The 25,332-nt window shown below is 51.9% G+C and overlaps 1 protein-coding gene across 1 annotated transcript; it reads left to right on the forward strand.

The window, feature by feature from the left end:
* The first annotated feature begins 232 nt into the window (after positions 1–232).
* Positions 233–22,402, forward strand: PLA2G4D (phospholipase A2 group IVD). Its single transcript, XM_007173622.2, has 20 exons — positions 233–360; positions 3,497–3,569; positions 3,760–3,896; positions 4,466–4,597; positions 5,261–5,301; positions 5,688–5,730; positions 6,764–6,827; positions 7,161–7,303; positions 8,238–8,348; positions 8,472–8,509; positions 8,687–8,822; positions 9,137–9,273; positions 10,464–10,686; positions 17,578–17,695; positions 18,092–18,229; positions 18,445–18,552; positions 18,701–18,892; positions 19,166–19,332; positions 19,973–20,159; positions 21,278–22,402. Exons 1-20 carry the CDS (start codon positions 316–318, stop codon positions 21,502–21,504), a joined length of 2,460 nt encoding a protein of 819 aa, XP_007173684.2. The 5' UTR covers positions 233–315; the 3' UTR covers positions 21,505–22,402.
* Positions 22,403–25,332: the final 2,930 nt, after the last annotated feature.

The following is a 25,332-nucleotide window of genomic DNA, read 5'->3' on the forward strand; positions in this document are numbered from 1 at the left end:
CTCCCCGGACTTGACGTCCCCCTCTCTTGTACCCTGACATCCCAGGTCTGGAAGAGATGCTCCGCCTGCAGGTCCTGGAGCCTTGCCAGAAGTTTCTGGAAAAGCTAGTTGATTCAGCCTCCAGGAGAAGAGGAGAAGGTGCTGGGCTGAGGGAGTGACCTGGAGGCGGGGCCCCGGCTGTTTATAGGATCGTGGCTCCTCAGAGGCTGGCAGGTTCACAGTCAGTCCCATTCCATCGGGAGTAGTTGCTGCCAGCCAGCCAGGGAGCTATCATCTTGCAGGGAGCCGGGCCTGGAGTGGAGCCAAAGGTTTGGCATGGAGAGAACGACACCTAGGGGACCACCTGGCCATCCTCACCAGGTAATAATGTCACTGAGCCTGTCGGCATCACTCAGAGCAGGGCCTGGAGCTAGGGTGCATTCTAACAAGCTTGACATAGCTGAAACCAAGGTGATTCTGGTCTCTGGGGAGGGGCTGGGTCCCAGACCTGGGGTCTCTGCCTAGGCAGAGGCTGGAGGTGGGAGGCAGACGGTGAGGGAATCTGTGCTTAGGGATGGGGAGTGGGTGGCATGGACAATTAGCATCCATAGAATCCAGGGCCCGGGAGACCAGGGTGAGGAGCGTCATCTCAGCCTGACTCAGAGGCTGTGCCCACAGCTCCCACTTCCTGTCTCTCCAGCCTCCCCGCACTATCCTACTGCGGGTCACTGGGTGCCAGCAGGGAGAAAAGGCAGCCTGCTCCTCTTACTCCCCCAGCTGAAGACCTCATGGTTATAGATCCTCTGGACCCCGCTCAACCTCCCTTGGGCTGTATTCCCCGTGATGGGCAGAGACCAGCACTGAGCCACGGAGGATGGAGGAGGCCCCGGGGCTCCTGTGCAGGGACAGAGAGGGTGGCTGGGACCCTCGGCAGAGAGGCACTTCCAGGATGCTACAGGAAGCTGGGTGCAGGCGCCCTGCTTGAGACCCCTCCATGAGCATCCAGGGTCAGTCATCAATGAAGGCAGTATTCCAGGTGGCAGGATCTTTCAACAGGGAAGGTGAAGCCCCAGAGCCCTCAGGAGAAAAGATTCCTACTAGTTAACACATTAGTTGGCTCAATAATCCTATTTGTCTAAAACAAATCTATGAAATTCTAATGTTTAGATATCCATGGGGCAGGAGATGAGAGTTGCATGCTTTCACAAAGAAGCAAAGTCCTAAGAAGGTAGAACCACAAAGGGGTCGTGAGCTCTGGCCTTGAAGACCTGGGTTTAAATCCTAACTATATCACTTACTAACTCTGTGACCTAGCGCAAGTCAACCTTGCTAAGCCTCAATTCTCTCATCTGTAAAATGGGAGGAAATGAGAGAACTATCTTAAGAGGGTGTCAGGAGGATAAATAGAGTTTGAATATGTAATATGCTTAGTATAGCACCTAGAAACATAACAAGCACTTAATAAATAGTAAGTAATAAGAGCAATTATCTAGAAACTGCTTACTTTTTGCTAAGCATTCTACAGGCATTAACACATTTCAGCCTCAGGACACTGTGTCAGGTTGATACTATTATTTGTCCCACTACAATGAGGAAACAGAGGCACCAGGAAGTTTAGTGACTTGTCCAGGCTCACACAGCAAGTAAGCAGAGGACCAGGGTTTCGATCCAGACAACCTGGCTGGGAATCTGCCTTGACCACTCTGCTCTTCTGCCCCGGCAATGGCCACTCATTATAGTGATTGTCACAGCCCATCCTCCAGGTGCTCTGTGTTAGTGACACTCTTGGAGGTGGGGAGAACGGGGTTCCATCTTAGGAAAAATATCCTCCAGGAAACGGTGGGCTTTCTGAAGTTGAGAGGCTCTCAGTGACCAGAGGGGGAAATGGGCAGCAACACCCAATCTGGGTATGGTGGCTGGCTGGAAAGTGAGCAATTGGGGGCGATTCTTAGCAGCCCCAAGTGGCTTTAGAGCAGCCCGCAGGCTGTGGCCCTGAGGATCGGGGTGGCAGCTGGGCTGCGGCTTGGTTGCCTCTGCCTCGCCCTGGCTTGGAGTGGGCATTGAACCACAGCTCCTCACAGGAACCCGGGTCCCAGCCAGCACCATCTCTGTGATGGGCGGTGATGGAATCCGGGTGTGGGGAGGAAACGGAGCCAGGTGACTCAAACGACACTAAATCCCTGTCAACTACAACCTCTGGCTTAAGGCCTGTGGATGTCACTAGCATTGATCCCCAAGAAGGGAGAAATGAGCCTACCTTGCTGGGAGGGTCATGTGTGCTCTGCCAGAGAGCTGACAAGGATGACAAAGACACTTAGCAAGAAGCCACAAGACGGGGATGATGTGGGGACACAGGGTAGCAGGGTCGGGGGCAAGGGCACAAGCCTGCTTGGCTTTGCTGTGGCCCGTTGTCCTTTAAGCTTCTCTGTGGGATATGGAGAGCCGGTGCCGTAGACACTGAGCCAAGCCCCTGGCAGGTAGCACGTGTGCAGAGCAGAGACGGTTCCTGGTGGGAGCCTAGACTTTCAGATCACACGCACAGGAGTGGGACTGGTCGTGAGAGGGTGCAGGGCAGGAAAGAGCTTTGGTTTCATCGCAGCGCTGTCTCCCAACCATGCAAGGCTGAATGTCCACCATGCAAGCATGCTGCTGTCTCTGCCTCAGATCACAGGGCCTTATCATAAGAAACGTGTGCAGGGTGCCCAGAAAAATCTACTCAGCGGGGCCTCAGGAAGAACAGAAACCCAAGGGCCCCCTGGATCCCAGCAGTGCCAAGGACCTCAGCAGTAGGGGTTTGAGATACCCGGCCCACCGCCCCCCACCCCGGCCCTGTCCCAGCAGGATTCAGCCACGCACCCCTCCCCCCCACCCTCTGCTTTTCCTCCTGCCACCTGTTACTGCTCGTCTTCTTGGTCCCTCCGAGCTCCTGCCCACTCCGTTTCTTCTTCCACCTTATTGAGCTTGCCTGTGGGCTGATGTGGCCTCGCCAGCATCTTAATAACTTTCACCCCCTGCTCACAGGAACAGCCTGATGCTCTTGGAGTTTCCCAATTCACACCCAAGAGACGGTTTGTACCTGAGGCCATCACGGAACACTGGGCTCCCCAGAGCTCAGCGTCCTGGAGTCACGCGCCCACTTCCTGTCCAGAGGCCGGGGGAACGCCTGGCAGCAGGGTCCCATGCGTCACCAAAGGGCTGCCCTCCCTGTGAGCTCTGGGGGTGGCTGACCCCAAAATGACATGTCCAGTGTGGTGGCCGTTCCTTGGCCCTCTGTTTCCTGCTTTCTTTACTATACTGTGCAATCCTGTCCCTGAAGGGAGGGCGTCCCACAGATTCTACCCCCATTCCCTGACTGCTGCGGCCCAGGACCATGGCCCCAGGCACAGTGATGGGCAAAGGCTGTTTGACCCCAGAATGCCTGGCAGCGTCAGCGAGCAGCATCTCAGGAGAAGCCTCGGCACAAATTTGGGGAGCTCGTAACTGAGCAGGAGGGACTCTGTGGCCTATTTCTCTCCAGGGGGAGACCTCTGCCTGCTGGCAGCTCACCGTGAGGGTCCTGGAGGCGCGGGGCCTGGGCTGGGCTGACCTCTGTGAGTAGCTGTGTCCTGGGCCCCAGGGGTGTGGGGAGGACCATGTCCTACGGGAAAGGCCCAGTGCCTTGGGGCTGGGCTGGGCTGGGCTGCCCCTAGTGGCTGCAGGGGTCTTGGGAGGAACCTGGTGAGGCCCCCGGAGAGGGGCATGAGGAATTCTGTCTCACAACGGTTCTCTTGATGTTGGCAGTGAACGAGGCAGACCCCTACGTGATCCTACAGCTGCCAACCGCACCTGGAACAAAGTTCAAGACCAAAACAGTCACCAACTCCAGTCATCCTGTATGGAACGAGACCTTCACTTTCCTGATCCAAAGTCAGGTCAAGGTAAAGGCCAGAGGACCCCTGGCCACCCCACTGAGGACAGGCTGTACCCCACACTGGGAAGGTTCCTGGGGTAGAGTACACCTTCCTCCGGAGCTCAGGCAGAGAAACTGGGGAAGGGGGTGTCTTTGTGCCCCGGCCTGGATGTGCTGGGTGTGAGAGAATGTGTGAACGGCAAGCTACTGGTCCTCCCTAAGCCCATCTATGGAGTGGAGGCAGCAAGAGCCCTCCTGCTTGGGTTGTTTGAGGCTAAATGCGATCACGCACAGAGAACTCCCAGTATAGTGCCTGGTACCTACCACGCCTTAGGGAACCAGCAAAGCAGGGGTGGGGTTGGGCTGGGGAAACTTCAAAAGAGTTTTATTTTTTATAAAAACAAAAATTAGCAGGGGGGCGAATTAGGAACTTTGCTGGGTTTCCTTTTACCACTTCTAGGTTTTACCAGTATTTTGAAGTACAAAGTGCAGTGGCATAATAATCTTTTCACGCCCTCGGCATCAAGTGAGGATTCAACAGGTGTGAGCCACACTGTGTGTTAATAACGCGCTACGTTGCTGTTCTCGGGTCCTTAGAATGTTCTGGAGCTGAGCATCTATGACAAGGATGCCGTCAAGAAGGACGACGCCTGCTTCAAGGTTCTCTGTGATGTCTCTGAAGTCCTCCCTGGCAGGTGGTTCCGGAAGACCTTCTCCCTGCATCCCCAGGTGGGTGGAGGTTCCCGCCAGCCCCACCTCTCAGCTCCAGCCTGAGGAAGTGGCATAGTTTCTCCCGTCTGTTGGGATGCTGCTGGGTTGAACTCCTTTGCAGGAAAACGGAAGGCCCACCCAGAGATATTTACATTTTCATAGGAAAGGAGGAGATTAACTTGACTGTTACTGGCTGAATCACTTAAGGGAGGAATTCTAGTCATCTACCGGGAAGGAAGGTTTTGGGTGATGGCAAACCTCCTCATGTGCCACAAAACACAGCTCGGTGTGACCAACCCTGCGGGGGGCGTGGGCTCATCACTCTTGCTCACTGCCTCTGACCCTCTCATGGTGCCCGAGACCTGGAGGGAGGGCAGAGTTCTGGGGCTGGTCCCCCTCGAGAGGAAGATGAAATGGGCCCTGGGCATCTTCAAGCCTCCTTTGGCTTGTGCTCCTAATCTTCCCCTTCAGCCTTGCCAGGCAGGGATCTAGCTAGCTGTGGGTAACTTGGGCAGGTAGCCCATCTTTCCCTAAGACTCGATTTCCTCATCTGTAAAATGGGAAGGGTTGTAACACCGGGCCTCCCTTAGAGGCTGCTCGGGATGATGAGATACGTAAAGGAGCTGTGTCAACTCTAAAGACATGTGTGCATGTTGCCAACTTGCTCTTCTTTAATTTCAGGGACCGGAGGAGCTGGACGTGGAGTTCCTGATGGAGAAAACGTGAGTAATCCCACACAGCTCAGGGGGTGTCTCAGGACCCAGGCTTATCCTTAGGAAAATACCTGTGACCCAGATCTTCCCATTGGTCTGTCCAGCCCAGATTTGCTGTTGCTCATCTCCTACCCCTGCCGGTCGGGTTGGGGGGACCCTCAGAGAAGTGAGGAGAGGAAGGCTGGTGTTTTGTCTGCCATGCTCTCCCTCCCTCTCTCCTCACCTTTCACTCTTCAGAAGCATCTCCCCACACCCTGAATCGTACCCAGGACGTCGAGAGCCCTGTGTCACCCAGGGAGGACCCACCTGGGTGCAGCCTGGCTGGGAGGGGGCACATCAGTGCAGGAAGCCTTTGCCTTTGCAAGGCCGGACTCTGGATGGTTTGATTTTTCCAGGTCAGGCTGCCCAGAACACCTCATCACCAACAACGTGCTTGTGGTAACCACCTTCCCCAGGCCTGTGGGGGTGGGATGCGCTAAGGGAGGGGCCCCAGAGCAGACACTGGGCTAGGGGCGGGGCTGCCTGGCCGGTGGGCCGCAAGGGACAAGGCAAGGACAGGGCTTTGCAGTAAGACCAGTCCACCACCCTGCTAGGTGGTCACCTGGGGCTGCAGTCTGGCCTCGGAGGGGCCTGGGGCTAAAGGGAACTCAGAGAGACGGGAGGCCGAGGCTCTGCTGAGAGGAATTCTGGCCCAAGGCAGGAGGGTTGAGGGAACATTGGGGGAATTTTAGGCATTTCCTGATGGTGTTTAGCTCTGTGTGATGACTTCATAGTTCTTAGCCCTGAAGGGGGCGAGGAAGTCTCTCGCAGGCCAGGCCAGCAGGCTCAGGTTACAGTGTGGTGTGCTTCCAGTCAGGGAGCTTTGAGATAGGACCAGGGGTCAATCAGCTTCTCCTCCGGACGATGGAGGGTCAGCTCTCCTAAAGCATAGCGAGCTCACGAAGCTGCAGTGGGCAGGAATGGGTGGTGAGCGAGGATTAGAAATTTTCTACTCAAAGGAACACCCTCAACGAGCAACACAGGCATGACCTGGGAGCTAGGCCAGGCCCTGCATGTAGTAAGGCAGCTGGCGTTCAGAACTGAAGCAGGCATCCACCCTTGGGGTCCTATGAGTGCCTGTTTGATGGGCTAGTATTACTTTTTCAAATACACCTTAAAATAGCCACACCTACGGCAGCTGCCTTTTATCTGAGGTGATGGAGACCAGCGGCATGTTGATGAGCTCGGCAGTTCTAAGGGAGAGGGTAGCGGCCAGAGCTGAGTGGGCTGCAGGCATCAGCTGGCATGCATTACAGAGAGAATGCAGCAGGCTCACTTGGCAAGTCGGTCAACGGGAGGACTGGTCCCACCCTGGACCCTACTTCTGGTTCTGTGTGTGGTGGCTTTGGGACAGGGGGCTCAGGGGGTGAGGTTGAGGGGAGACCTCAGCTTCCCCTGCAGAGCCCCCCGCCCATGATGTGGTCTGCCCCAGGCCCGAGAACTGTCATGCCTGGATGTCCATCTAGACACCACGGGGAGCACAGCCGAGGCTGCAGGTGAGACCTGCTCAGGATGAGGTCTGGCCTCTGCCTGGAGTGTGTGGGGTTGCTGGGTGTGGCTGGGGAACCTGTACAGCGGAGGCTGCCCACACAGCACAAGGGCAACTGGTCTCCTCTGGGCAGGAGAGTCCCCCTGACCTGGAAGAAGGCCTGTTGCCGGAGGTGGGAGTCCCATGGGGGTTGCGGGGAGAGCCCTTTCCAGAATGCTGTTTGCCATGGTCCAGCCACCCGGCCTCCCCATGTCTTGGGCAGTACTGTTGGTTTCCTGGATCCTAGCTGGGGTTCCGGGCTCTTGTTTCCCTTGTGCTAACCTGTCCACTCTCTCCCTAGATCAGGACGAGCTGGAGCTGGAGCTGGAGCTGGTGCTGAAGGGCTCATATGAGGACACACAGACATCTGCCCTGGGAACAGCCTCTGCCTTCCGCTTCCACTACATGGCGGCCCAAGAGGCAGAGCTGAGTGGGTGCCTGAGGGTAGGTTTTGGCTCTGGAGCTCCCTTGCCGACCCCAGCCTTGGGCCAGCTCCACCTGCTGCAGGCTTCTCTCTGGCCGTCCTCCTGCCAAGGCCAGGGCCCTGTGGCCTTGTCAGCCTCCCCCAGTTAGGCACCATGCCCTTGGCAGACAGGGAGGATCACCAGGGGCCTCGCGTGGGCACGGGGGGCTGCTGTGCCATGTCAGTCTTTGTTTGACGTCTTCAATGGCTCCTCCGATAATGCTCCTAGAATAAAATCCCACGTCTGCGTCCGCAGGCCCTGCATAACCCGGCCCCCGCGCACCTCTGCTGCCTCATTTTCTTCCATGCTCCCCCTCAGTCACGATGCTCCAGCCATATTTGTCTCTTCTCGCTCTTCCAACACACCAAGTGCTTTCCCTGTCCTCCTGCGGCTCCTTCCAAGGCAGCCTGCCCCTCTTTCTCCTCCTCCTCCTCCTCCTTTAGATCTCAGCTCAAATGGCATCTCTTCAGAGGCCCTCCTTGACCCCGCATCTCAAATAGATTCTACATACCCCACCTTTGGTTACTCTATCACATCACCCTGCTTATTTCCTTTACGATACTTACTAACGTCAGTTCGTTACCTGTTTCTTTATAAGTTCATGCACATGACTCAGAATAATAAACACATATCAGCTATTAATACACTAAATAAATATAAGCTGTGCTTATTTTTTATTGAAGTTTAGTTGATTTATAATATTCTGTTAGTTTCAGGTGTATAGCAAAGTGATTTGGTTAGCTATTATTATTTTTGTAATTATTAGTAATTGTAATTATTTTAATTACAATAATTCTAAATACTGTAATTATTTTTGCATTATCAGGGAGGGCCTGTGTCTGTCCAGATCGCTGTCTAGATACTCAGTAAGGATTTGTTGAGTGAGTGAAGGAATGAATGAATTTTCTTTGCAGACCTCTAAAAGCAATGGCTGGAACTCAGGCAACTCAGTTGGGCACCTCACTATGCCCCTGAGGTCCTTGGCCATGGGGAAGGAGGTGACAGTTGACGTTCCTGCTACAAATGTAAGTGGCCTCAGCTGGATGGGAAGTGCCAGTGAGAATAAAGACCCCAAGGCCCCCAGGGGATACCCACACTCCCTTCAGGGTCTAGGACATTCTGAGTGGGGTCTCTTGTTTTGATTTCAGGCCCCAGGAGTGAAGCTGCAGCTCAAGGCTGAGAGCTGGTAAGGGACATTCATATCTGTGGGGGACAGGGGTAGTCACGGGGCTGGGGAGTATGTGGAAAGTGTGGTCCTGAGGGTTGGGAGCAAGGAGTTTATTTGGCAGTTATTGTGGGCTCGACCAGCCAGTAGCTGAGCTATGCAGGTGCCCCCTGACCCTTGGATCCTCCACTGCCCCAGCCCGAAGGAGCTGGCTGTGCATCTGGGCTTCGATTTGTGTGCGGAGGAGAAAGCCTTCCTGAGCAGGAGGAAGCAGGTGGTGGCCAAGGCCCTGAAGCAGGCCTTGCAGCTGGACAGAGACCTACAGGAAGATGCGGTTTGTGGGGGAAGGGGGATGGGGGTACAGATACCTTGCACTCGCCTTCATGGAGTACCTGCCTGCTATGCCCTCTCCAGATACTCCAGTCAGCAGAGACTGGGGAGTGGGCATATGTGGGGAGATGTGGGGCACGGGGAAGCTCTCTTTGGGGATCTATCCAAGGCTGAGAGCTGTCATTTGCTGGGGAGGAGCCGGGTGCTAGCTCTAACCCTGACTCCTTCAGGCTCTGACCTCGAGGTCCCTTCCCTGGAGGCAGGAGGCAGCTCCATCCCTGTCCTTGTTAAGCCAGCCTGTGTCTGTGTGCAACCCAGGTCCCCGTCGTGGGCATCATGGCCACAGGAGGAGGTGCCCGGGCCATGACCTCTCTCTATGGCCACCTGTTGGCCCTGCAGAAGCTGGGCCTTCTGGACTGTGTGACCTACTTCAGTGGCATCTCGGGCTCTACATGGTGAGGGCCCTGGGGACTTGGAAGAGCAGAGATGATCAGGCCCCAAGGGGAAATGGAGTGGACATCAGAGGGACCCTCTAAGTGGGTGTGAGCAGTATGTTCTGATGGGTGCCAAGTGGCTTTCTCAAAAGGGAGGAGACGGACATTCAGAGGTCCCGCCATGAGCGAGGCATTGCAGGACATCCATTCCATGCTACTGATCCAGAAGGAGCTGGGTTTGAGTTCCTGCAACACTACTTACTGGCTAGGTGACTTTGAGCAACTTATTTCCTCTGATTCTCAGTCGACTTATCTCCAAAGTGGGGGAAATAATAGTACATACTCCATAGGACTGGAGTGGGACAGCCCAAGTAAAGCACTTAACATGTCTGACACGTACCAGGAGCTCCAAATTGGTAGCTTTTTTCCCTTTAATTATCATTGCCTCATTTAATCCTCACAACACTCTCTGGGGTCGTTTCTCTTATTGTATAGTATAGATGAGGAAACTGAGGTCAAGAGATGCTATTTTACCTGAAGACAACATTGCCACCCTATGCTCCACTCTGCCTATGACGAAGTTGAACTTTTCACTATTAGAGATTCATTCCTTTGAGTCTTATCGAACTGTGACTCTAAGGAGTAAAAGAGGAGTAAACTCCTCAGAGTTTAGGTGACAGCTGTTGACAGGCAGAGTCTTAAAGGGCTTCAGGACGGATCTATAAAGATGGGAGTAGGGGTCTACAGCTGTGCTGTACAATACAATAGCCACTAGTCACGGGTGGTTATTGACCACTTGAAATGTGGCTAGCCCAAACTGAGATGTGTTATAAATATAAAATGCACAGTGAATTCTGAAAAAAGAGTTTGAAAAGAATATCTATATTAATTTTCGTATCGATTACACACTGAAATGATAATTTTAGATACTGAATTAAATGAAATATACTGTTAAAATTAATTTTTCAGATCTCTTTTTACTTTTTGAAAATGTGGTTACTAGGAAAATTTAAATTACATATGTGGCTCACATTCTATTTATATTGGACCGTACGGATCAAGAAGGAGAGAATGCCCTGCGGCAGTTCTAGATAGGTGGGGCTTTGGCAGCGGGAGCCACGTGTTGGGAGAAGTCGGAGGGTGGAAGTTGGAGTTGCAGCGACCCGTGCTGGGCCTTGACCTCAGACTGTAATGTCCCTTTGTTCTCTCAGGACAATGGCCCATCTGTATGGGGACCCTGAGTGGTCGCAGAGAGACCTGAAGGGACCCATCAGACACGCCCGGGAGCACCTGGCCAAGAGCAAGCTAGAGGCCTTCTCTCCTGAGCGCCTGGCGAGCTACCATCGGGAGCTAGAGCAACGGGCTGAGCAGGGCCACCCCACGACCTTTGTGGACCTGTGGGGTCTGGTGCTGGAGTTCACGCTGCACGGACAGGTAGGGCGCCTGCGCATGCGAGGCGGAGCCTGTGTGCACGGGTGAGGGCAGTCTTGTAACTAGCTGACGAGCGCGCGTGTGCGCATTTCCTGTTGGGTAAGAGGCCAGTGGTTAAAGGATGTGGGAACTGCGATACTTCCTTGTCTGCCAACGTTGGGATGCCGACATTTTGAATCAGGTTATTCTTCAATTGATTGCCATGAAACAGAAATTTCTGGGTCTCCCAAGAGCTAGGGACCAAAGTCAAAGTCAGTTAAGCATCGTGTTTAAGAGTCAGTGAGGTTTTTGGAACAGCTCTCACTTTATTTTATTTATACTGTGATATGAGATGTATTTTTCTTCATCTTCATGGTAGTGTTAAAAGCACAGACTCTGGAGCCAGATTTCCTAGATTCTAATCCCAGTGCCTCTTACTAGCTGTGTGTCCATAGGCAAACTACTTAACCTCTCTGTGCCTCAGTTTTTTTCATCTGTACAATGAGGATGAGAATAATACTTACCACACAGGGTTGCTGTGAGCACTCAGTGGCACCTTGGCATAGAGTAAGCATTAAGTGTTAGCTATTCTATTTCTTTACTATTATCCTAACACCATTAAGACCCAACTGAGCAAATAAATTTTTTATGCATTGCTTCTTTAAGGAAAGCTTAGTAAGTTAATTGCTGAATCTTACATTAACTGATGTAATTATTAAAATCGGGGATTTTTTCACATTGTTGTTTTACCACATATAGTTATCTGAACAAAGTTTCTTTTAAAGCATTTGAAACAGCTAAAACACAGAAAGTATTTTTAACATGTATAACAAAAAAGTAAACTATCATATATTAGCAGAGGAAAGATTCTTACCTTTCTTATCTTTGGATATCAGGTGTTTGACCAAGAATGATTATCATGTAAACTAACCAAAAGTGAATTTGTTTTAACTTTTTTCTTTAAATTTTATTCTTGTTGGCAAGCACAGTGCTACTTGGAAATTACCAACCATTCTTGGGTTTTAGTTATTAGTTTAAAAATATTTATTATAAAATATTAATAATAAATATTTATCACAATAATCTTCAGACTTAAGAAAATGCATAAAGCATGAAGAATAATATAAGGAATATGCATGATCTCACTAATCAGCCTAAGAAGTGAAATATTACAGAAAGAGCCAAAGCCCCCCCCTGTGGACCCCCCTTCAGTCCCATTTCCCTCCCACCCCCAGAGGTAACCACCATCCTGAATTTAGGTTTATCATCACATACATATCTGCAATCTGTACACTTTATAATATTATATAATACATAACATTTTATAAACCTTTATTATATACTTTATTAGATATACATTTATTATGCATACTTTTATTAAAAATATATATCCTTTAGAAAAATGTAATATTATTTGTACGATGGTTCTGTACAAGTCTCCTTGTGCCCATGTGTTAGAGATTCTCTAAGCCTTGAAGACAGATAGCCAGTAGTGGAATTGTTAGGCCATTGGGTAGTGTATCTTCAACTTTTCTAGCTATTGACAAGGTGTTCTCCAAAAAGATTGTATTAATTCACACTCCCATCACCAGTGTATCATAGTTTCTTTTTCTCTACATGCTCTTTACACTTTTAAATGTTTGTTCATTTTATGGGTGTGAAAGGAAATTTTATTGTAGTTTTCCATTTCCTTGGTTTTTAGTGAGACTGAGCATATTTTCAAGTATATTTGTCATTGGGACATCCTCTTTTTTTTTTAATGCTAATTTTTTTAAAAAAATTTATTTATTTTATTTATTTATTTTTGGCTGCGTTGGGTCTTCGTTGCTGTGCGCGGGCTCTCTCTAGTTGCAGCAAGCGGAGGCTACTCTTCGTTGAGGTGTGCAGGCTTCTCACTGCGGTGGCTTCCCTTGTTGCGGAGCACGGACTCTAGGTGCGTGGGCTTTAGTAGTTGTGGCACACGGGCTCAGTAGTTGTGGCTCGCGGGCTCTAGAGCACAGGCGCAGTAGTTGTGGTGCACAGGCTTAGTTGCTCCGCGGCATGTGGGATCTTCTGGACCAGGGCTTGAACCCGTGTCCCCTGCATTGGCAGGCGGATTCTTAACCACTGCACCACGTTGGATGAATTACCTACTAAAATCCTTTTCTATTTTTCTATTTAATTCATCTTTTTAATATTATAGGAATTCTTTATAAATTCAGGGTATTAATCCTTTATCAGTTCTAATAGACTTTGATACATACTTTTAATATAATTCAATGTATCTTTCTTTTCCTTTATGGTTTGTACTTTTAGAGTTTCCTTGAGAAACCTTTCCCTCCCCTAAAGTTATAAAATATCCTTCTATATACTTTTTTTTTTTTTAAAGATTACTCTTTTTTAAAAAATATTTATTTATTTATTTATTTATTTATTTATTTTTGGCTGTGTTGGGTCTTCGTTTCTGTGCGAGGGCTTTCTCCAGTTGCGGCAAGTGGGGGCCACTCTTCATCGCGGTGCGCGGGCCTCTCACTGTCGCGGCCTCCCTTGTTGCGGAGCACAGGCTCCAGACGCGCAGGCTCAGTAATTGTGGCTCACGGGCCTAGTTGCTCCGCGGCATGTGGGATCTTCCCAGACCAGGGCTTGAACCCGTGTCCCCTGCATTGGCAGGCGGACTCTCAACCACTGCGCCACCAGGGAATTCCCCTTCTATATATTCTTATAAAAGTTTTAAAGATTTCTTTTTCACAATTAGGGCTTTAATCCACCCAGAATTTATCTTCAGGTATTATGTGAGTAGGAATTCAATTTTATTTTTTTCCATATGGATAGCAAATTTTCCCAGTATCACTTATTGATTTTTTTCCCACTGATCTGCATTGCTACTTCTGTCATGTGTCAGCATGTGTCAGCATGAATCTATAATAACTCATATACTCATGGGACTTTTCCTGAGTTCTATATTCCATTCTTTTTTTTTTATAAATTTATTTATTTTATTTATTTATTTTTGGCTGCTTTGGGTCTTCATTGCTGCGCGTGGGGTTTCTCTAGTTGCGGCGAGCAGGGGCTACTGTTCGTTTCGGCAGCAGGCTTTTCATTGCGGTGGCTTCTCTTGTTGCGGAGCATGGGCTCTAGGTGCGCGGGCTTCAGTAGTTGTGGCACGTGGGCTCAGTAGTTGTGGCTTGTGGGCTCTAGAGTGCAGGCTCAGTAGTTGTGGTGCATGGGCTTAGTTGCTCTGCGGCATGTGGGATCTTCCCGGACCAGGGCTCGACCCTGTGTCCCCTGCGTTGGCAAGCGGATTCTTAGCCAATAGGGAGTCCCTCTATTCCATTCTAATGGGGCTCATTCTCTATCCCTGTGCCAGTCCTGCCCTGGCTTAGTTACTACCTTTGTGATAAATCTCAGTTTCTGATAGGGCAAATTTACCCCCATCTGCCACCTTGGTTCTCAGAATTATCTTGGCCACTTTTGGCCCTTTGCCCTTCTATATACATAATAGAATCAGTTAGTCAAGTTTCATGATAAATATTGTTGGGATCTTTGTCGAAATGGCATGGAATTTATAAAACCAACATAATTACTTGAAATGTTTTTATTTTATTAATATATCCCATGTATTCTTTGGATCTACTGTTTAAGTTCATGTTTGGTTTTGAGGGTGCTGTGTTTTATTAGCTGACTTTTCTGCCTGGTGGCAACAATTAATTACTATAGAGTGGGGGAAGCTTGTTTTAACAGTTCACTTTATGAGGTGCTAGAAAATGCAGTTTGATCCTAGGCTATAAAGAAGACATATTTAATTACATTTGATCCTCCAGTAATGACTTAATACATGGTTTTATGTACACAGTTTGTAGTCATTTTAAAAAAGACAAACTTAGTTTTTTAAATTATTGTTCACAAGAATAAAAATCCTTGTGATATTATTGAACAACAATGCATTCTTTAAAATGAGTACCCATGCAGTTTAAAAAATTTTGTCACAATGTGAAAGCTTTGCAAATATTGTTTCTTTTTTTTCTTAGTCATCATGCTTTATCTCTTAAAGCTCACATTTTTATTTATTTATTTATTTTTGGCTGTGTTGGGTCTTCGGTTCGTGCGAGGGCTTTCTCCAGTTGCGGCAAGCGGGGGCCACTCTTCATTGCGGTGCGGGGACCGCTCTTCATCGCGGTGCGCGGGCCTTTCACTATCGCGGCCCCTCCCGTTGCGGGGCACAGGCTCCAGACGCGCAGGCTCAGCAGCTGTGGCTCACGGGCCCAGCCGCTCCGCGGCATGTGGGATCTTCCCAGACCAGGGCTCGAACCCGTGTCCCCTGCATTAGCAGGCAGACTCTCAACCACTGCGCCACCAGGGAAGCCCAAAGCTCACATTTTTAAAATAATTCTTTATTGAGAAAAATTTAGTGTTGATTTCAAATTTGCCTTTAGATAAAAATAAGTATTTATTATCTCTATACTATACTGAGCTACAGTACCAAAAGTCATTTTAAGTCATCAGAAAATATAACTCCATATATAACAAATCACAATTTCATTAATACTAAGTATTATTAGAGAAATATCATAGCCTGAAACTTAGAACAACTTACTTAGTCTATATACTTCTATAATATTACTTCAGTTTTTATAAAAACCCACTTATAAAATGCACCTATTGTAATCAATGCTTCTCAAATTATCTCTTTGAAACTTTGTTTTTACTCTCTTGCTGGCAAGCACTGAAAGGCTTAGAAGCTGCTCACCATTCTTCAAGGAGAAACATAGTTTTTTTTTTTTTTTTTAAAGCGAGAGTAGGAACTCTCTTTTTTTTTTTTAATTTTATTTATTTTATTTATTTATGGCTGTGTTGGGTCTTCGTTTCTGTGCGAGGGCTTTCTCTAGTTGTGGCAAGCGGGGGCCACTCTTCATCGCAGTGCGCGGGCCTCTCACTGTCGCGGCCTCTCTTGTTGCAGAGCACAGGCTCCAGACGCGCAGGCTCAGTAATTGTGGCTCACGGGCCCAGTAGCTCTGTGGCATGTGGGATCTTCCCAGACCAGGGCTCGAACCCGTGTCCCCTGCATTGGGAGGCGGATTCTTAACCACTGCGCCACCAGGGAAGCCCAGAAACATAGTTTTTCTCTTATCTTTTCCTGAGTTAAAAAGGTCTTACATATTTTTCTTCAACTCTGGACAAAGGGTTTTATATACACTCTAGTGCCACCCTGTGTAAGACCCAGATCACATTGACACACCACCAACTGCACCCAGCTCCCACACTCCAGGTGGGACCCTTGAGTCATCAGAGTGGTGTTCTGCAGGGTTGGGGACCCTCATTTGGAAACTGGGGCGGGTAGAGATCCAGAGACTTGCCATGACTTACTGGTGAGCTATTAAAAGGAAAAGGAATACTGGGCGCTGTTTCAGTTGATAGAGAGGTGTGCTGACCCTTTTCCAAGGCTTTCCCAGGGCAGAAATTGCATCCGTAGTAACAGATTGTACACGTCAAAAGAGCAGGCAAACAGGATTCCTAAATAAGAGACTTTGAGAAGGGAAATCACAGGTATTCATCAAGCCCCCTCCCTCATCAGCACACATACATACTCACACCCACAGGACTAACTTGTAAATATAACAAATCCTCAGTGCCAGGCCGCTTGAGCCATATTTGGAGAATTTCCTGTGGATTCCCCATAACTCAAGTCATATTGGGTATCACTGAAGAACTGGAGGAAAAGATGACTGTGACCTGAGTGCTCTCACTGTGTGACAGAGGGCTGCCAGGGGACGGGAAGCACACCAGGTGTGCTGAGGCTTTGTCATGGGTGCGGGAGCCGGGCTCCTTGTTGGATGGGCTAGGCTAGAGTCCTGGGATGCACATCTGGCTGATCATCAGAATCACCTGGGGAGATTTTTAAAAGACAAATTCCTAAGTGGCTTCTGATGAGTCTCAGAAGAGACCCAGTAATCTGTATATTTAACTCTAAGTAAATCTGATGATAAAGGTTGATATGGCAGGGTGGGAACCTCCTAGGTCTAGCTGCTGAGTGGGGTGGCTTCCAGCTCAGAGAGCCTAAGAGAGAGGTGGTGCGTTTATGGTACACATACTGCTTCATGAGAAACAACCCAGGGCCTGTGGCAGCAGGATCCTTCCCCAGGGGGGGCTCCAGGCAGTCACCACCATTAACCTTGCTGAGGCTTGAGATGAACCCTATTTGTATTTCTGGTCTGGGATAGAAGGAGACCTTTCTGTTCCCCTAGAATTCAGTGAGGCTCTGTGGAGGCTTCCCCAAAAGGCAAGCCAGAGTTCTTGCCAGAGTTTGGAGTTCTATTGGAGGGAAAATTAGAGCCAAAAGGCAAGGATCAATAGTGGGGTGCAACTTTGTACTGTGCAAAGCAGGAAAGGAGGAGATGAGGAAGAGGCGAGGATGTCAGGAGAGTGTTTGGGAGGGGCTGAAACTTGAACTGGTCCAGGTGAACCTAGAAGGGGCAGCCCATCCCCTGGCAAAGCTTACAATGTACACTGATGGGGGATTTCTGAGTCCTTTCTGGAAAGCAGCGTGTGTGTGTGTGTGTGTGTGTGTGTGTGCGCGCGTGCGTGTGCGCGCGTGCGTGTGCACGCATGCGTGTGCCTTTGTGTCTGTGCATCAGGGTCCATGTACCCCCCTCTCTTCAACCCATAAGGATGGGCCACTGGAACCACAGGATGCAGGGGTGGGTGTCACTGTTGACACTGAGGTCCTTGTGAACAGCGCCCTCTGCAGATACGCAGTGCACAGCCCTACATGGAGACCCTGCATGCGGAGCCGGTCAGAACATGGGGGCAGGAGCGGGAACAGGATCATGTACCTGCCCATGCCACCCAGACCCCGATGCTCCTCACCCCCAGCCTGTGCTCCCACCCTGCCTCCAGGGTGCTCCCAACCTTACTTTGGCCCTCATGCCCCCACCCCAGGTGATGGATCAGAAGCTGTCAGGACAGAGAGCTGCGCTGGAGCGGGGCCAGAACCCTCTGCCCCTCTACTTGAGCCTCAATGTCAAAGAGAACAATCTGCAGACCCTGGACTTCAAGGGTACAGTCCTCAGTCCTGTCCACTCCACCCTCCAACACACACACACACACACACACACACACACACACACACACGTGCATGCACACCTCCTTTGCACCCTGAGGGCCCCCAGAGAATTCTCACAGGAAACTCCTGCACAGATGGCCAGCCTTCTGGAAGGATGGTGGTTCTGATGGGCTCATGAGGCAGCCAGCAGAGCTTGCCGTCCTGGGGCAGGGCTGTGGTGGTGAGGATGTAGACAAGGGGCTGGGTGGGGGAGAGGTCAGCTCAACAGTCAGCCGGGCGGGGAGGAGGCTGAGGCCTGCTGGGGGGCAGTGTCTTTGGCCCTTGTCAGAGCTGGGGGCCCCCCCCAGCCCACTGTCCTCTCATTCCTGCCTTTCCCTCCTGGCCCCTCAGAGTGGGTCGAGTTCTCCCCCTATGAGGTTGGGTTCCTGAAGTATGGAGCCTTTGTCCCTTCTGAGCTCTTCGGCTCGGAGTTCTTCATGGGGCGGCTGATGAGGAGGATCCCTGAGTCCCGAATCTGCTTTCTAGAAGGTGAGCGGTCGTCACTCTGAACGCCGGGTACCCAGGTCTGGGCAGAGCACCCGGGGAGGGCAGATATTGAGCTGGGGGGAAGGGCCATTGCAGAGCAGCCCGCTCCGCCTCCTGTTCTCCATCTGAACTCAAGGGTGGGGACCACTGGCTTCCAAGTGATGGGGGGCAGGGCACTGAGGCCTGAGGCTGACCTCTCTCGGGAGTTTGGCCTTCAGGTATCTGGAGCAACATCTTCTCCCTGAACTTGCTGGACGCCTGGTATGACCTCACCAGCTCCAGTGACGCCTGGAAGCAGCACATCAAGGACACAGTCAGGAACCTGGGTAGGAAAGGGAGGTGCTGAGGGGAGCCGGCGGTGAAGCCGCTTCCCCTTCAGATGCTACAGGGTCGGCGGGGGGGACTTTCGGGGGAGGGAGGGCCAGGCATTTCCAGACCCCTCAGTTGGACCAATGTCTGCTTCTCTGCGCTCAGAGGAACCGCCTCCCTCCTCGGGGACCTCCTCAGGGCCGGAGGCCTTGTGGCTCCAGCCTGGAACAGCGCTGGCCCAGACGTGGAAGGGCTTCCTGACGAACAGACCACTCTACCAGCGCAGCTCCAACTTCCTCCAGGGCCTCCAGCTGCACCAGGACTACTGTGCCCAGAAAGACTTCTCCACCTGGGCAGGTAAGGGCCGCTGCCATGTGTCCCCAGGTAACAAGGTTGGGCTCCTGGGTGGAGATGGACCATGGCTGGGGCTGGCAGAGGCCTGGGGGGGTCCCAGCATCCGCTTCAGGAGTGTGGCTTGGAGGGGGTCTTGGGAAGGGCTGGGGTGGCACGTGCATTCAGGGAGTGACACCAGGGGTTAGAAGGGGACGTGGAGGCGAATGCAGTATAAGGGGTGGGTGGATGATCTGTGTTGGAGTGACTGCCCCTGACTATTGCTACCTCTCCCGTCAGACCGCCAGGTGGACTCCTCCGCCGGCCAGCTGACCCCGCAGGAGCCCCAGCTCTGCTTGGTGGATGCCGGCTACTTCCTCAACACCAGCTGTCCCTCCATGTTCCGGGCAGGCCGCAGGCTGGACCTCATACTATCCTTCGACTACTCTCTATCCTCGCCCTTTGAGGTGCCGCTGGTCACCCCATGGGAACCCCAGACCCTTCACCCACCCAGGCCACGCTCCAGGGGCGAGCAGCAGGGCCACTGGCCCAGACCTTCTGGGTCACCAGGGGGAGGGAGAGATGACAGGCTGTGACTCAAAGGCTCCTGCCAGGTTGGAAAGGGCTGTGGAGGTGCTGGGGCCCTGGGCTCCCAAGAATGGTAGACAGGGAGGAAGCTCACCATGCCCACCCCAAGAGGAACCGCTGGACAGAGCTAGGAGGAGAGCCTGTCCTGTCCACATCCATCCTCCCAGGGGCCTCCCTGGGGACTCTGGGGAGGGGGGTGGGTAGGGCTGTGAGACAGAAGTGGGTCCCCTACTGAGGCCCTCGAGGCTCTGAGATTGAATATCCCAGAAACAGCAATTCCCAAATGGGGTGCTAGATCTGCACCCCACCTAAAGATTTTAGCCAAACAATACTGCACACCACCGGGGTCCTTTGCTTCCCTCCGAGGCACTGTGTAGCTTGACTGGGCCATGAGCAGGACAGAATCAGGTTGTCTTGAGCAGTCAGTTTGGGCTGGAGCTGTCCTAGCATCTTCTAGAGTGCTGACCTGGGATGACTGGGAAGTACCCATTGCTCTCTGAGCCCCCTCTGCCCCGCCAGGTGCTGCAGCAGACGGAGCTAGACTGCCGGGCCCGGGGGCTGCCGTTCCCCCGTGTGGAGCCCAGCCCTCAGGACCGACTCCAGCCACGGGAGTGCCACCTCTTCTCAGACCCCACCTGCCCTGATGCCCCTGTCCTGCTTCACTTCCCGCTGGTCAACGCCTCCTTCAAGGACCACTCAGCACCAGGTGAGGCAGCCCCCCTTCCTAACAGCCTGGAAGCCTGGCCCCTCAGAGGCACCGCTCTGGGCCCTCCCAGTGCCCCTGCAGCCAGCAGAGGAGGAGAGTCTTAAGGCTAGTCCCACCCGGTCTGGGACATGGCAATACCCTGGCCTGTTGTGGATGCCCAGATCCCTGCAGGGGCCCTCCGTCTGCAAAGCCACTGGGCTGGTGTCCTCTTTGTCATGACCCCAGGCTCCTTTGGCCTCCCCCTCCCAATGCCCGTCGCTACCACTGGGCTCTGCTCCCCCGCTCTATGGCAGGGGGCGTGTATGGGAATCCCTGCACTGTCACCGTCCACCACTACTACGCACCACATTGTTGGAGGACTTCCTAAAGGCCCGCCAGGCTGGACAGCCAGAAAAGCGAGGCCCCGGTGCCCTCTCTCTCAGATTCCCCTAAACCTGTCTGGGGTCACAATTGGCCTCTCTGTCATTCTACCGCAGACCATTCTGGGGTCCTTTCTCAGGGAGCTGGGCCTCTACTCCAGGGCCCCCGAAATCTGAACTCTCATCACATTCCTTCTAATCCTCGCCTCCCACCAACTGGTCAGACTTTTATCCCCTTTTGATGGGAAAACCTAATTCTGCCTTTGTGCAATCTTCTGGCTTTCTAGTTCCTGCCATAGTTCCAAACCATCCAGCTTTACTCTTAACATGCTCAGCCCGCATCTTGGAATTCTCTTTCTCTCTCAACAAAGACTGTTTCTTGCAAAGCAAAAGCTCTTTGGTTTTCAGACGCTTGCTTCCATCATGAGTTTTAAGAATCCATTCACTAACCTAAAGGACTTTGCTTTTCTGCTGCTTCCGCCTTACCCCTGAGGGTGAGGTGGATACCGGGGGCGGGGGGTGGGGCCTGAACAGTGGAAGATGTGTAATGCTCTGAGAAAACGTGGGGAGCAGCGCACGCTTCATATCTCAAGACAGCATCCTGCTGTCCACAGTTATAGCTCTGGGCAAAGGACACGGGGCTGGGAGGAACCCCTTCAGTGGGGAGCAGCTCACCCCTGTGTCCGGCCACCAGGAGCCGTTCTGCCAGCTGTGGAGGCCTCTGGGCCCTGCGCTTAACCCCCTTCCACCCCTGGACAGGTGTCCAGCGCAGCCCCGCAGAGCTCCCGGCCGGCCAGGTGGATCTCACCGGGGTCACCTCCCCCTATTCCATGTTCAACATGACCTACAAGGAGGAAGACTTTGACCGCCTGCTGCAGCTCAGTGACTACAACGTACGGAACAGCCAGGGCACCATCCTGCAGGCTTTGAGGACCTCTCTGAGGCACCGGGCCCCGGGGGCCAGGCCTCCAGGGCCGCAGACTTGAGTCTTCTCGGGGTCCCCAAGATTTGAGGGCCACACTCTGATCCTGGGGGCTGGGGGCTTAACCCACCTGCAGTGGGCACAGCCACGGCGCTCACGGGGCTGGAGTTCCCGGGCTCTCCCAGGCCTGGGCCGCCTCTGCAGCTGGTCTCACCGCCCAGAGGGGCCGTGGCCCACCCCGAGTTCTCCCTCACCTTCATAGCTGGTTTGGGAGGAGCTGACAGCAAACTCCTTACCAGGCCAGCATATACAACAGCCACACCACTCTGTGTCTTTGGGCACTTACTCTGGAGCTTGTCCTATTGTACTGTGAAGAATTAACCTGACTTAAAGAGGGGTCTGGCCCCTGGAATGGCCTGCCTGATGGGAGAGTCTTTGTTTGCCTGGGGGCTTTGGCCACTGGACAGTCTGACAGTGTGATCTGTGATGAAGCCTCTGAAAGAGACTGTTATCAGTTCCAACCTCCAAAGGAACTGGGACTAAAGCTATTAGCCTGACCTCCCAGAGGGCTTGGAGACTAAAGGTCAGCCATGTGGGCAGTAGGTGATGGAGCCCCGGTAAACACTCCGGACACCAAAGGCTCAAGGCCCCCAGTTAGTAATACTCTGGACGTACTGTCACTCACTGTGGCTGGGAAGAGGTGACTCCACGGAGAAGGGACAGCTGGAAGTTCCCGCTTAGCCTCTCCCAGACTCTGCCCTGTGGTCTCCTTCTTTGGCTGATTTCAATTTGTATCCTTTCACTATAAAAAAAACAAACTAACACACTGTAATCCTAGGTGTAGAGCTTTCCTGAGTTCTGTGAGTCATCCTAGCAAATGATCAAACCTGAGGGTGGTCCTGGGGACCCCTGAATTTGTAGCCAGCTGGTCTAAAGTGAGGGTGGTCCTGGGGACCTCTGAACTTGCAGCTGGTGTCTGAAGTGAGGACAGTCTTGTAGGGGTTGTCCCCTGAGACTGCACAGTTGGGTAAGCTCCTCTAAAAGTGGGTCAGAATTCCTGGCAGTCTGGAAGACTGTGCCCTCAACCTTGCAGTCTGGCTGACTCAGTGCCTGTGCTCTGGAGACTGAGAAGGGGGCATAAACAGAAAAAAAGACTTGTCCCATTTGGGGAACTTTCAATAAAGCTGGAGAGAGACAGAGCCAAGGAGTGCTATGCAGCCCACGGAGTGGGCTGGGCTGAAGCTCAAGGCCTTACCTGGTGCATGAGTGTGCATGTGAGTGTATTTGTCTGTTTCACCCCCCCAACCACCAGCTACCTGCTGTTACCCCAGGCCTCTCGACTACCAGGACATCCCGTCAGCCCCACCCTTACCTGGCTGAGGACTGTGACTTGGACAGCTGTCAGGTCCCACCCACAGGCTCCGGGTGGACTGTGCAAGTCTCTTCCTGCAATCTGTGGGCTGTCCTGGACCAGGCCCAGAGATGACCGGGGTCGGGGCGGGGGGGTGGCGTGTGTGGACCAGAAGGCCCTGCAGGGGGTCTCATCACTAGTCCTGGCACTGGGCTGGCACTCTGCTTTCTGCCCAGCACATGTGGTGGCAGTGGGAATGGTGAGCAAAGGGTGAATTGAGAAACATTTCTGTTTCCTGATCAAGTTGGATTTATTTCAACAATGCAAGAAGGGTTTTAGAAAACTTATAAATTTTATGTAATAACATATAGATCAAATGAGAATAGTAATATAAAAGTGTTGCTTGAGGGACTTTCCTGGTGGCGCAGTGGTTAAGAATCCACCTGCCAATGCAGGGGACATGGGTTTGATCCCTGTTCCGGGAAGATCCCACATGCTGCGGAGCAACTAAGCCCGTGTGCGCCACAACTACTGAGCCTGAGCCCTAGAGCCCGTGAGCCACAACTACTGAGCCCCTGTGCCACAAGTACCAAGCCCACGGGCCTAGAGCCCTTGCTTCACAAGAGAAGCCACTGCAATGAGAAGCCTGCACACTGCAACGAAGAGCAGCCCCCCCCACCGCCCGCTCACCTCAACTAGAGAAAGCCCACATGCAACAACAAAGACCCAACACAGCCAAATAAATAAATTTAAAAAAAAAAGTATTGCTTGATAAAATTCATCACGAACTCAGGATTTATGAAAAGCCCTTAATAAATTAGGAATAGAAGGGCATTTACATAACTGGTACAGGGTATCTGTAATGATTAATTTTATGTCAGCTTGTCTGGGCCACAGTGCCCAGATATTTGGTCAAACAATATCCTGGATGTTTCCATGAAGGTGTTTTGCAAATGAGATTAACATTTACATCAGCTGGGCTTTGAGTAAAGCAGATTACCCTACATAATGTGGATGGGCCTCATTCAATCTGCTGAAGGCCTTAATAGAACAAAGACTGACCTCCCCCGAGCAAGAGGGAATTCTGCCAGCAGATGACCTTTGGCCTAGGGCGGCAGCTCTTTTCTGAGTCTCTGACCTCCTAGCCTTCCCTGCAGATTTTGGACTCCCCAAATCGCTCTCTCTTTTCCGTTTCTCGGAAGAACACTGACTAATGCAGTGTCCATTAGAAGAAGAAAAAAAATCCCTTTCATCCTGAATGGTGAAATCTTAGATTCATTTCCTTAAAGTTCAGGTAAGATCAAGATGTCTGCTATCTCCACCTCTTGACAACAATTGCCTGCAGCTCATTTGGTTTCTGTGGGCGAGGAGCCCAGGCGTGATGTAGCCGTTCCTCTGCAGTCAAGGCATTGGCTGGGGCTGTGATCAGCTCAAGGCTCCCCTGGGGAAGGATCACCTCCAAACTGACACATGTGGCTGCTGGCAGGACTCAGGTCCCCATGGGCTGTTGGCCTGAGGCTGCCCCCAGTTCCCTGTCACCGGGCCTGTCCACAGGGCAGGTCACAGCATGGCAGCCGCCTTCATCAAAGTGAGCAAAGCAATAAGAAGCAGAGAGGGGGCCTGAGGGGCATAATAGAGGAAGGAAATGACCAAATTGTGTGACAGATTGGATTCAGGGGCATAAGGAAGGTAAAGATCCACAGAAGCCTCTGAAGGTTGCAGCCTGAAAGAAAGGTGGTGGTGAGAACGATGAGACGCTTTATAAAGACTTCTGGCCTTCGTGGCGGGCTTAGCTTGAGAAGTTGTCCTGCGGTGGGTGAGCTGCCTCTGAGAAGTCACGTCACGTGGTCAGATGAATGTGCCGTGGAGGTGAGCTCAGAACTGCAGCCTGGCGTTTCTGAGAGCTCCCATGCGGAATGCTCTGGAAGACTGGAGAAGCAAAGGCTGACCTCGCAGCGCCACAGAGGTCAGGCCCAGCTCTGATTTTAAAAGACACAAGAGGAGCAAGGAGGAGGAGGACGAGGCAGCCAGAGCCCACAGTCAGAGTTCAGAGCCAGACAAGATCGCAGGGACCTTCAGCTCATCACCCTCAGCTACGCAGAAAGAAACAGACACCGAGGATGCAACATACCTTGTCCAGCCACACGCAAGCCCAGGGTGAGTCAGACACTCACTGTTTCAGGCTACTTTGTGGTCATTACCCTTCTTTTAGGAGCAGTACCCATCTCCAAGTGAGGAACTCCCTTGTCCTTTACTCTCAGCCCACAAGCCTAGGCCTCTGACCCACCACCCCAGCTCCAGGGCTGGGCTTGTAGCTCAGCCTGGCCCATCAGAGCAGCACACTGTGCTCCCCTGGCCATAGGGACTGGCTCAGGGATGAGTAGGTGACCAGCCAGAGGGACACCAAGAGACTTTTCTTAGGACTGCAGAGGTGATACAACTTTAAATCAGTCCCGCTCCTGACTGCTCAATCATACATTCATTCCAACACGTTCCTCCCGCACCCCTGCCTCACCACACACACACACACACACACACACA

The sequence above is a fragment of the Balaenoptera acutorostrata genome, chromosome 3 (assembly GCF_949987535.1).
Source record: "Balaenoptera acutorostrata chromosome 3, mBalAcu1.1, whole genome shotgun sequence".
Taxonomy (NCBI): Eukaryota; Metazoa; Chordata; class Mammalia; order Artiodactyla; family Balaenopteridae; genus Balaenoptera; species Balaenoptera acutorostrata.

Excerpts from the sequence above, each read along its gene's own strand:
- PLA2G4D (XM_007173622.2), top strand. The coding sequence starts at position 316 with ATGGAGAGAACGACACCTAGGGGACCACCTGGCCATCCTCACCAG. Across the intron at positions 7,304-8,237 it reads AGCTGAGTGGGTGCCTGAGG|ACCTCTAAAAGCAATGGCTG; the intron begins GTAGGTTTTGGC and ends TTTTCTTTGCAG. Across the intron at positions 9,274-10,463 it reads GGCATCTCGGGCTCTACATG|GACAATGGCCCATCTGTATG; the intron begins GTGAGGGCCCTG and ends TTGTTCTCTCAG.